Source organism: Moschus berezovskii, chromosome 21 (genome assembly GCF_049115385.1).
Source record: "Moschus berezovskii isolate FMDL1 chromosome 21, NW_MosBer_1.0, whole genome shotgun sequence".
Taxonomy (NCBI): Eukaryota; Metazoa; Chordata; class Mammalia; order Artiodactyla; family Moschidae; genus Moschus; species Moschus berezovskii.
Window position 1 is genome coordinate 27882687 of NC_142480.1, and position 13130 is coordinate 27895816.

A 13130-nucleotide genomic window follows, 5' to 3' on the forward strand; every position below is an offset into this window, starting at 1 on the left:
ACAGATTCACAAACAGAAGAGACTTGTGGTTGCTGGGGTCAGGGGGTTGGATTGCGAGTTTGGGATTAGCAGATGCAAACTATTATATATAGAATGGATAAACTACAAGGTCCTACTGTGCAGCACAGGGAACTATATTAAATACCCTGCAATAAACCATAAAGGAAAACAAAAAGAAAAGTTCCGCTTTATAAGTTCTAAAATCTAACCAAGAATTAAACAAAGCCATTAGGAGCCACAGAGTATCATTTTGGTTTCATACTGAAACACTTGTTCTAAACCACCCTTTGGCACAAATCCACTTGCTTTTGATGAGGCACACTAGGATGAAGAACCCTCTATTTATGGTTGCAAAGGTGACGAAAATGTGTTCATTACTTACAGGGTTTCTTTTACTAATATTCTTGAGGATCTAGAAAAGAGTAATCCCTCTCCTCTCAGTTCTGCTTCTTTTGAGCATCAAGCTCTTTTTTAAAAAATTTACTCAAGTATAGTTGACTTACAGTGTTGTGTTAATTTCTTCTGCACAACAAAGTGACTCAGTATGTGTGTGTGTGTGTGTGTGTGTATATATACATATATATATGTTATCCACTAATCCCAAACTCCTGTTCCTTTCCTTCCTTATTCCCCCATCCCCTTGGCAATCACAGGCTGTTCTTTATGTCTGTGAGTCTGTTTTTGTTTTATAGATAAATTGATCTGTATAGCACTTTAGATTCCACATATGACTAATATCGTATGGTATTTATCTTTCTCTTTCTGAGTTACTTTGTTTAGTATGAGAATCTCTAGGTCCATCCACGTTACTGCAAATGGCACTATTGCATTCTTTTCTGATGGCTGAGTAATAAATAGTTCATCTTCTTTATCCATTCATCTGTCAGTGGACATTTAGGTTGTTTCCATGTCCTGGCTATTATAAATAGTGCTTCAAGCTCTTTTATTTAACCTCACAGAAATGGACAGTCTTATAACGGTCCTATGTTTCTTTCCCTGTGACTGCCTGAAAATACATGGCATACTTCTAGCACACATCTAAGTCCCTTAATAGCATGCACGTTGTTTACAGACTTCACTCTGAATCCATCTGATTTTAATTGTCCTTTCTCTCCTTTTTATAATATTTTTATTTTTTGTCACTTTGTATAGCAAAATTCTTACTTTCAAGAAGATGGTGAGCTATAAATGAGTTAAACTGTAGAAGACAGAAGGAAAAAAGTCATCTGCCTAAATAATTTCCCAAAATTCTCATTATTATTATTTTTTTTAGTCAGTGACAGCTACAAATAGTTGAGAGAGGGAATAATTGTTCAGAAAACTCATACCAAAAAAAGAAAACTCATACCTGAAGGATATTTCAGAATTTTCTTTGATTAAAATAATGTGCATTCCTGCTTCCACCTATATGTGTGTTTTTAAAGTAACAATTAAAATGAAGTATGGCTACCCTGGTGACTCAGTGGTAAAGAATCTGTCTGCCAATGCAGGAGATGTGGGTTCAATCCTTGAGTCAGGAAAATCCCCTGGAGAAGGAAATGGCAACTCACTCCAGTATTATTGCCTGGGAAAGCGTATGGACAGAGGAGCCTGGCGGCTACAACCCATGGGGTCGCCAAAGAGTTAGACATGACTTAGCAACTAAACAACAACAAAAAATGAATTAGGGTGCTCATACAGATTTCCACCCAGAACTAAATTACATTTTGGATTGTATTTCTCAATGATCTGCTTTTTCAGTTAGAAGCATTTCTTATTTTTCCAACAGTGAACGTGTAAATACTCACCGGCACGTGGACTTTTCGAAACATCTCAGCTCCCTTGTGTGCATCCATCAATGCAATGTCCTGAGGCGTGGAGACAATGACAGCACCTAACCAAGTAAAAACAGAAACCGTAGCAAAACGATGCTATTATTTAATTCCGTATGGAAAGATGACTTCCAAAATTATGTTGACTACACACTAAAAGAGTCTATTATATTAACTGCTCAGGTAATATAAATTCCACATACATGAACAGGAAAGATAAGGAAATGTCTATTCTGTTCTTGCCAGTTTTTGACTCCTCACTCCTAAAATTAAAACTGCCCTGTGATTCATGTTCACAGCTGTATCATCAGGATCTTCTTCCCTTTCACACACAGTGTGCTACCTAGAAGATGCACAAGGCATGCTTTGCTTTCAGGAACCTAACAGCCTCCTTGGGGAAACCCCCAAATTAAGGCTTCGACACCATGTGCTGCTAAGGACTATAATACAGGTAGACCTAGGCTGTTACGGAGTTACAGACGGACAACAAAGGAAAAATAACCAGTTCAGTCTAGAGAAGAGGATGGTGAAGGTGATCAAGGATGGGGTGAGGAAACAAGTGATAACAAGAATCAACAGGGGAAAGTTTCCAAAAAGAAGTGGCACCCCAGCTGAGCTCTGAATCTGCGCTACAGAAAACTCGCTGCTGTGCTTTATACTGTAGAGAAGAGTTTGGCAGGGATAAAACTAGGGGTTGTGGCAGAAACCTAGATGCAAACAGTGGTAGTCTGAACGCAGATGGAGATGGAGGCTTCCCTGGGTCTCCACTATCACCCCACAGTAACCAGATGGTTTTGAGTTTTGAGGGAAAGTGCAGTGCAATTTTTTTCTGTGAGCAGAAACACCAGACACCTCGTTATGATTTGTAGACACTATGAATTTCTTAAATTTGGGGGTTTCTTCTAGATGATAGAGATTTTTTCTAGATGAAAAAATAAACATCTTTTAGATCACCTGATGACCACAATCTTATAATTACATATTTACTGCCATGACATTTCAGCATTCCAAACCACCAAACTGGCAGTTTTGTACTTTGGCATAGCCAATGAGAACAGAAGTAGGATTAACAATAAATAACCGATGGCATCAAGTGAAGGGCAAATGATACTATTACAGAGTACTACAGAGTCTGAAGGGACAATTTGAAGAAGACAAAATAGAGAAAAGTAGCAGCAGAATCAAGTTCTCACAAAGCATGTGGCAGTACTGGCACACTAAACTTGGAGTAACTGGGCAGCCGCAGTTAGCTACAAATTCATCTTGCAAGTGGTATTTTCATTTCAGCAAAAACGGTATCTTTCATATTAAATTAATGTCGTTAATTTGAATTTTATTGATCTTATACATTTGATTGAATTCAATTTGTAAGTTTTATAGTTTTTAAAAATTATATAAGAGCTATAAACTTAAGGAATTTGTGTTTATGCTTAGCTAAGTAGCCTACTAATAAAAATAAGTCTATTTGGGGCATGAGCAGATTATTTTCCTTTAGAAGAAGGGTTTATTCATTAGTCAAGCTTCAGAAACACAGGCTTGGAATTCAAACAGAATGAGAATTCAAATTTTTATTCCATAGCTGACTACCAGTGTGACAAGGGGAATATAACTTAATCTCTTTGAGATTTAGTTTCTAATTTACAAAATGGCATAGTAATTCTTAGGTCACAGGATGCAATACTTTAATGAAGTAATGTACATAAAATACTCGACATGATGCCATAGGTAAACATTCAATAAATGGTAGCTATTCCCGTTGGTTATATTTTTATTATCTTTATTACTATTATTAGTAAAAATGTCCTAGAAGTTGTTGGCAAGGTCATTTTCATATTTGCCATCAGGCAGCTCATCCTACTTTTTGAACTGTTCCATGGATAACTACATTGTTGTATTTTGATTTATTCTTCCCAAGAAACCCAAAACAAACCAACATTTCTCTTTTTCCTCTTTTAAAGACTGATGGAAATAACTGTTGTGCAAAAATATACTCAACTCTGCACATCCAGTGTATTTCCATAATTTTGCCACCTTCCCAGTTCTGTTATCATATCCAGGCATTTGGAGGAAAATTAATTCCAGTTCTGCCCCCATCTACCTGTTTGACTAACCTTGGGCAAATAACTCAAAATCACTCCAGGACTCAGTTTCCTTAGCTGTAAAATTAACGCAAGGGAAGATAGTCTTCAAGGTCTCAGCCAACTCTCTGATCACCCAGTTTTGTACTCCCTCTTAACTGTAGTTTTCAGTTCAATCTGACTGCGTCAGTAATCCTATTTAAGCAAATGTGAAATACCACCTCCTCTAAGAATTACAGTCCCTTAATCTCAGAGCCATTCTCTTCGCCTGTAAAAAATGCCCCCCGCCCCTTGGCTATTTCCTCCAAATTCTCTCATAAAGATAAATCAGTACAGAGGGGTTTTCTATTAGCCCTAAAAAGTACCTTTAGCTTTAAGATAATATAAACATTTTTTGTTTGAAACACACTACATCCACTGTATTACTACTACACAATACAGTTTCATGGATGGTTATTTTTCTCAATTTTTAATCAAACAAAATAACAATGCTATACACAAAACAGGCACTTAACAAAGGATCAGGGACTTAAATAATTGTCCTATGTTTTCGAATTATCCTATACTACAGCTCTAAGAACTCTTTGTAACTCCTTGAACCAGGAGTCAAAAGCTCTGAATTCTGGTTTTGTTGACTATGCTAATGTATTATATAATCTTGAATAGCTCACTAAATCTCAATACATCTCAATTAACTTCTCTATAAAATGAACCTATTTCCACTGGTCTTATTTAAAGAGCTGTTTCACTTTTTAAAAACTAACAAAAATTACAAAAATGCTTAGTGATAGCTATAAGACCCTAGAAAGAGGGATTAAAGTGTCTTGGTTTTCTTTTACTTAACACTAACACAGTATCACAAATAAGCATCCATGATGCCTGAGTTTGTTTTAATTTAAACAGTACCACTCATACATCATAATAAATTTCTGACAAGGACAGACAACGATCATCTTCCATGTTCCATAAAATGCTCAAAAAACATGCAAACATTCCACTGGAACTACCAGCTACATTCGTAAGAGTTTTTGGTGTAAGATTTTTTTCCCCTTAAATATATGTTCTTAACTATTGAATAATTGCAATGCGATCAGTCTCCAGGATGCAATTTTGAGAAAAAAATTTCTAGCCCTTGATAAACAATACAAAACATAACTGCCCCATACAGAAATCACTACACCTCTTTTGCTGTACCAAATTTTAGTGCATCGCACATGTACTATTCCAGACACCCTAAAGTGACCTCTACAAATTATAAAGAAATAAAGTAAACAAAAGAGAAACAAAGTCTCCAGTAAGATTAATCATTAACCAATCTGTGCATCACAATGCACATTTTTAAATTTTAAAGGAATTATGTTGGTTTTTGCTACTAATCTCTTAATTAAAAATATGATCTCTAAATCTGATATTACAGTTTCTCTCTACAATTCTTGACTTTCTCCTTAATAAATTTCAATTTTTCTCACAGACCCTGGAACATGAACCAATACGAACTAGCCTAGATTGTTCCCCTCTATACCATCACTGATGATGTCACTTCAGTTTTGTGATGGTTTGTTAGAAAACTTGTGCTCCCTCTACTGACCACAAGGAATACTAATAACAACAAAGAGAATGTTTAATTTGCAACAAATATAATAATTTTCAAGGGGTAAAAACAGTACCATAAAGTACCATCTGAAGCATTCCATGAAGAATTTTCTATCCATTTTCTAGGGTAAATGTCTAAGTCTAAATAAATAATATTGTTTAAGTGTTATTTTCCAAGTTATAATCTATGTAAAAGGCTTTTTACTCTCTGGGATTTATTTACTATAAAAGGTTAGTTCTCTATCAGATTCTGGAAAATATGTAAACATCTTGAAAAATAATTAGAGTACTGCCTTAACTGTTAATTCTCTTGAGTATTGAGAGGAAACTGGATCTATAACTGCATATCTAGATTTGGGTCCAAGTTCAGAGCAGTTAGTTCCAGTGGTCATGTATGGATATGGGAGTTAGACTATAAAGAAAGCTGAGCACTGAAGAATTGATGCTTTTGAACTGTGGTGTTGGAGAAGACTCTTAAGAGTCCCTTGGACTGCAAGGAGATCCAACCAGTCCATCCTAAAGGAAATCAGTCCTGAATATTCATTGGAAGGACTGATGTTGAAGCTGAAACTCCAATACTTTGGCCACCTGATGCGGAGAGCTGACGCACTGGAAAAGACCCTGATGCTGGGAAAGACTGAAGGCGGGAGGAGAAGGGACGAGAGAGGAGGAGATGGTTGGATGGCATCACTGACTCAATGGACATAAGTTTGAGTAAGCTCCAGGAGTTGGTGATGGACAGGGAAGCCTGGCATGCTGCAGTCCATAGCGTTGCAAAGAGTCAGACATGACTGAGCGACTGAACTGAACTGAATTGAAGCATTTAAAACTAATCATTCCAGATGTTAGGCTGATCATAATTATACCAGCGTGGAATTACTCAACTATGGCATTCTAAGTCTCCAAGGCACAAACTGTATCTAATACCCATGCTTGATTGAGAACTTCAGTGTTGGAACCTAATAAAAATATACAACAAAAACTGCCCTTAAGTATACCTGGATGAGTAATTCTATATAATCCTTTAGCACATCAATGTAAAGTCAACCAACACAACCAAAGAAGAAATTAACTGCTATTCTTAATGTTCACAGTGCTCTAATATTTAATGCTGCTGATGTTCCTTGATTTATTTAAAGATACTTGCAGCAAAATAATCATTTTCTGCTACCTTAGCATAAACATAATTGTTTATTGACTATAAAGGAGATTTGTATTTTTTAGTTCTCCCTTGCCATTCTTCTCTATAACTCCCAAACTTCCTGAATTATAAACATTATTCCCTGTAATATCAATAAATGTCTACTAACATTAGCAGCAGATTAAGTAAAACAAAATTAAAAAGGCAAATTCACCTGAAATGTACCCCCAGACTGTGTTTCAACAGGGAATATAAATAATTATTTCATGAGTCACTGTTTTGGATTCTATACTCCATTCCAACAGAGGAGAGAATTGGTATAGTCACAAAGGGTATATGTTTTACTAATTTAAAGACCAATCATTATGTTGCTCACTTTAGAAATAAATTTTGTCACAGAAAATTATGCCAATTGCTTCCAAAAAGCATTATGAAACACAATAATTAGTGGAAATCACAGTATTTCAAAGCCATTGGTGAGAGAGAGCATGTGCACTTTTAATTAAGAATTCAAGTTTGTTAAAGGAATCTGGACACACATCTGCTAATTAGAAAGAGAGATTAGCTCTTCAGTAATGGAGTAAAAAGGCAACAGGCTTCCAATCACCTCACCCTAATAATGAACTCACTAGGGGATTCAGACTGCGTTCACTGTCAACCACTGAGGACAAGAGAAGTTTCCGGAGATTCTAAAGAGCCTGCGATAGAACCATACAGTTCTCTCATATTCTACTCACAGGCTCGCTGTCTCTCATTCTCTCCCTCAGTTCTGATATTATCAGTAAAGACTAAATCCTGACTTCTCTCCAGTCTTGAGCCCATCTTTATGTTGATCCGTAAACACCTAGAGAAGCCTACTTGTTGTACACAAGTGTCTCTGCAATGTCTTCTATAAGTGTCTGCTCATGCTGGACTCTTTAAGATTTAATCTTTTGGATTTCAAACTCTGTTAGATGCACATAAAGGTCAAGTTGCCCATTCTCTCAGTCAGTCACCACCAAAGGCTGTTTTGTTCATAATGGTACACATTCCTTTCTGAACACATTCTTTCTCTAACATGAGCCCCAAAGAAGAGAACTGCTATACCTTGATTACTTTAACTGTATTTAACCAGGTGTCTCTCACAAAAGAAAGACTGAGATTTTTCATGGAAAAGCTTTGCTCCATTTTCAAATCATACTTAAGATACGAAGACATTCTTCAGAGCTACACAGCACTCTGATCAAATCTTTAACATCTATGACAAAGTGTAAAAATTTTTAAATGATAGATTGTGAGTCTCATCCTTTTTCTACATATAAATGTTTAATAGATTTAAAAGTAGTTTTTAATATGAATCTGACTATCCATTGACCATTAACTATTCATTGAACTTTAAGATATTAAGGAATTTTAGCTGTCAGGCATATGATGAACAAAGTGCCTAGAAATTCTTCAAAGACAAAATGAATGAATGCTGTCAGAAGGGTCCCATCAAAACACAGGCTGGATAAATCAAGGAATTCAAACATCAGATAAGTTGCTCTAGACAGAATGATTCTCAAATCTATGTAACAATCATTTGGGGAAGTTTTTCAAATCCTTCGTCTTTCCAAGGCATAGTTTAAAAGTTGTTAATTCTTAGGCTATTTCCTTGAACTGTTAACTGACACACTGTAACTTCTACCTAGAATATATGTTGACACAAATACAGGGGCCCTGCTTCTTAAATTTAATTGGAAACATTACTGTTCATTAACCAAAAGCATTATATTTGCTTTATAATCTGATTCCCAAACTAACAGAGACTGAAGTTTCAGACTGAATACCAGGAGTATCCTTAAAGATAAAATACTGGAATACAATTCCTAATCTTTAATCCTTGGCTACAATTTGCCTAACAAAAACAAAAAATTTTGCAAAGAATTTTTTTAATTTGATGGATAAAACAGTAATTCTCTTCTACATCATGTGATTATTTGCCAAATATCCATTAATTATAACCCTGCCCAACATTTTCATGGAAATACACCAGGGGAGAAATCCAAAACTGACTGTCTCCTTTAGTTTCATACTACAAACTGAAAACATAATGAAGATTTGCTGCTGCTGCTGCTAAGTCACTTCAGTCGTGTCCGACTCTGTGTGACCCCATAGACGGCAGCTGACCAGGCTTCGCCATCCCTGGGATTCTCCAGGCAAGAACACTGGAGTGGGTTGCCATTTCCTTCTCTAATGTGTGAAAGTGAAAAGTGAAAGTGAGGCCACTCAGTCGTGTCCGACTAGTAGCGACCCCATGGACCACAGCCCACCAGGCTCCTCTGTCCATGCAATTTTCTAGGCAAGAGTACTGGAGTGGCTTTCCATTGCCTTATCCGAATGAAGATTTACTATCTCTGAGTACTAGGAAAATCTATGACCTAAGTCTGCCACCTATCAGGTATAAGCATGCTTTAAGCTTTACAGTTTGAGGTAATTACAAATTGTACGATGTAGGGGAAAAATAGCACTAAAATCCAAAGCAGCCAAATATGGCCCATGGTAATTTAATTAATGAAGGCAACAATATGTTTCCGATCCTTTCATGTTATAAAAAACTACTGTTGGGCTTCTCCAGTGACTCAGTGATAAAGAATTCCCCTGCCAATACAGGAGACACAGGTACAATCTCTGATCCAGGAAGATCCCACAGGTTGTGAAGCAACAAAACCTATGGGCCACAACTATCGAGCCTGCGCTCTAGAATCCAGGAGTCGCAACTACTGAAGCCCCTCGCTTGCCCTAGAGCCCATGATCTGCAACAAGAGAAGCCACCGCAGTGAGAAACCTGCACGTCACAACTAGAGAACAGACTCCATTTGCCACAACTAGAGAAAAGCCTGCAAGGCAACAAAGACACAGGACAGCCACAAATAAACACATAAATAAGATTATATACACACACACACTAGTCAAAATTGGCAGTCAAAGAGTATTACTATAAAAGAGATAACTGAATAGCCCAAGCTAGTGGTGGGAAAAATACAAGTGTGGACTTGGACTAGCATCTACGATGAGTGAACAGGAGTTCAGGTAATGTGGCAAAAGGCCCACTGCCTTTCACAAGCAATAAATGCCTTTTACTTTAAATGATGACTGAAATATTAAGGTGGCTTAATTTAAAATTCCTATCTCATCTCATTTAACTGAGTAAGAGACAGAAAGGCCTCTGGCTTTCCTTCTATCTGTAGTGTCCAGACAGGAAGGGCTCCAGGCAGGAAGAAAGGGCATAACCTCATTTTCATAATGCAATGCCAGTCTGCTAGCGCAGCTTCTCTTGAGTCCGTGGATATTTAGCATATTGTCTAGCTGCCTACTTTGCCACATGCAGTAGCTTCTCCCTTCTCGCGGGAAAGTAATGAAGAGAGTACCCATACTAGGACCACCTGGCTGTTTTCTATGCCTTCCTTGGAAGTAAAAGAAAGAAAACCAAGAAGGGATCATGTACTCCCCTCATGAGTGTTCAGTCTTTGTCCCTTCTAAGAATCATTTCCAGAAGTTTTATTCCCGCATCTATTTTTACTTAATAAAGTGAAGGAGAACTTTTTTTCATAACTCTATCCTATCAAAATAAACCCTTCTATCCATTACTCCCCACTGCAACAAAACACACTTAACATCACAGTTTATCCCCAATATAAATATTCTGTTCATTAATTTGACGACAGTAAAATTTTGCCTTCTGATAGCATGAATTTTCACTCATTTGACTGTACTGAAATCCGTATTAGCTTCAAACTTTCAGAAGGCAGGAATCTTTGTACTTCATCAATCACAAATCACTAATTCACAGTTACAATGACAACCATGAAGAAAAAAAAGTTGTTTTGATTATTTTCCACTTGCTGTGCTCCCCTTACCTCCCCTCCCTCTTTTCCGAGCTCTGCTTCATCCTCTGTCCTGATCAACCCAGGTAGCTGACCTTTTGCGAATTCTATCGCCTGAATTTCCTTATCCTCGGCTTTCAATGGGGATCTGCCATAGCAGGTATCCAGGATACAAAGCTGTGAGAGAAGAAAAAGGTGGGAGCACTGAAAGTACCCCACATACTGCTTCCTCTCTGTCGTGCAGAAGTTCTGCCCTTGCTTGCATTCCTCTGTGGTCAGAGCTCCCAACAATCAGCCCCTCTACATGACTTCGGCAATCGCCAGGTCACACTAAGATGGTTCACTCTCTGCTCCTTCAGGCAGACAGTCAGTAAAAATTCCTGACTGTCACTAGCTTCTGGGTATTTCTCCATCCCTTGTTGGGTTCCTGACAGTGCCCACACCTCGGTAACTAATCCCTTCATTAAACTTACTCCGTTAATTTTTTTTAAGATGTGTTATCTCTTTCCAGCTAGGACCCTGACTAATACAGCACCTTAATATGAGTCACTCACTAAAACTCTCTAGTCTCTCAAAAAATAAAAATATGCTTCACAGATTTCATGAGAGGCATAAATTCTTCACTTAATTCCAAGAGTTAAAGTCATTTAACAAAGGAAGAAAAATATTTTAGGCAACATTTATTAGAATTCAAATAGTAACATGGTACATATATTTTCAAACTTTCAAGGAACTTATAATGTTTCTCAAAGAAATATTAATCCTCTTCCATTATGGAAGAGCAGTTAAGTGTTCGGTAATTCCCAAGAGTACATCACTATGGATTAAAAAAAAAAACAGTAACACTACAAGTCAACACTGGAATATACCCAACTCATTATATGGCACCAACTAATTTACAAACAAAACAAACAGCAAGCAAAAACTCAGCAAACTGTGCAACAACAACAAAAAAAAGAAAAATAACAACAAAATCATCACTGATAACTCTGGCTTCTCCTTTTGATAGGTTCAACAAGACAAGAGCAAATGCAAGGACTATAATTGATCATTTCTCACCCTCTATTCTGTCTCCTTTCCCTCTAGAAATTACTACAACTACTAGATATTTGCAGTATATAATGATTCAGTAGTCTACAGAAGCTCAAATTTAAATCATTAGCTACTAATACTGCTGTCAACACATTTATCACTATTGCTGCTACAAACACTTTTAACAAATAACAGGAAGATTTTCTTCTTTAAAGTTTTCTCTTATAATGAGCTTGTCATCTATCCTATGGAACAAAATGGAACAAATAAAAAGACGTGCTAATTAGCACTCAGAAAGATCTTTTACTTGTACAGGTCTGTCTCCATAAATTTTGCAAAATGATGTCTCTTTACAAGCATAAAACACAATTTCATTCTCAACATGGCTTGAAGAAATGTAAAGTTCATATAAAGATTCCTAATTCACAACATTTCACACCCCCAAAAAAAACCTCTTCTCAAGTGTTCAAGAAGTTTCTAAAAACAACTATACATTTATATGGAGCTTTTATGTTCATTATCTCATTTGCTCCTTCTAAGTCTATGAGGTAGGCAGGTATTCCACACATAAGGATAATCAGATATTTAGTCCCTTGCCAAATATCCCTGCAAGTAAATGAAAGAATTTCTTATTATCGTACAATGGAGCAGCACTAGTGACTCTCATCAGTAATTTAATACAAAGCCTGTTGTTGTTATTCCTGTCTAGTCACTAAGTGGTCCACTCTTTTGCAACCCCTTGTCCATTGGATTTCCCAAGCAAGAATACTGAAGTGGGTTGCTATTTCCTTCTCTAGGAGACCTTTCCAACCCAAGAATCACACCTGCATCTCCTGCATTACAGGTTTACCTGATTCTTTACCCCTGAGCCACCTGGGAAACCCATAATACAGAGCCTGTATTTTCATTTTAGGGATCTCTTTATGCTTTTTCTTGTGTTATGTATCAGTTCAGTTCAGTCGCTCAGTCGTGTCCGACTCTCCGCGACCCCATGTATCACAGCACGCCAGGCCTCCCTGTCCATCACCAACTCCCGGAGTTCACTCAAACGCATGTCCACAGAGTCGGTGATGCCATCCAGCCATCTCATTCTCGGTCGTCCCTTCTCCTCCCGCCCCCAACCTTTCCCAGCATCAGAGTCTTTTCCAGTGAGTCAACTCGTCGCATGAGGTGGCCAAAGTATTGGAGCTTCAGCTTTAGCATCAGTCCTTCCAATGAACATCCAGGATTGATCTCCTCTAGAATGGACTGGGTTGGATCTCCTTGCGGTACAAGGGACTCTCAAGAGTCTTCTCCAACACCACAGTTCAAAAGCATCAATTCTTCGGCGATCAGCTTTCTTCACAGTCCAACTCTCACATCCATACATGACCACGGGAAAAACCATAGCCTTGACTAGACGGACCTTTGTTGGCAAAGTAATGTCTGCTTTTTAATATACTATCTAGGTTGGTCATAACTTTCCTTCCAAGGAGTAAGCGTCTTTTAATTTCACGGCTGCAATCGGCATCTGAAGTGATTTTGGAGCCCCCAAAAATAAAGTCTGACACTGTTTCCACTGTTTTTCCATCTATTTCCTATGAAGTGATGGGACCAGATGCCATGATCTTTGTTTTCTGAAAGTTGAGGT

General features: G+C 37.5%; 1 protein-coding gene across 2 annotated transcripts in view; it reads right to left on the minus strand.

Moving 5' to 3' along the window:
* Positions 1 to 13130, minus strand: part of NUBPL (NUBP iron-sulfur cluster assembly factor, mitochondrial) — a 258493-nt gene that overhangs the window by 68993 nt on the left and 176370 nt on the right. For both annotated transcript variants that reach the window (XR_016035623.1, XM_055418221.2), the window contains exon 8: positions 1788 to 1873. Coding sequence is in view for 1 of the 2 variants with exons in the window: in XM_055418221.2 (XP_055274196.1) it covers positions 1788 to 1873 (86 nt within the window). In the remaining variant the exon portion in view is untranslated. The remainder of the gene's footprint in view (positions 1 to 1787; positions 1874 to 13130) is intronic.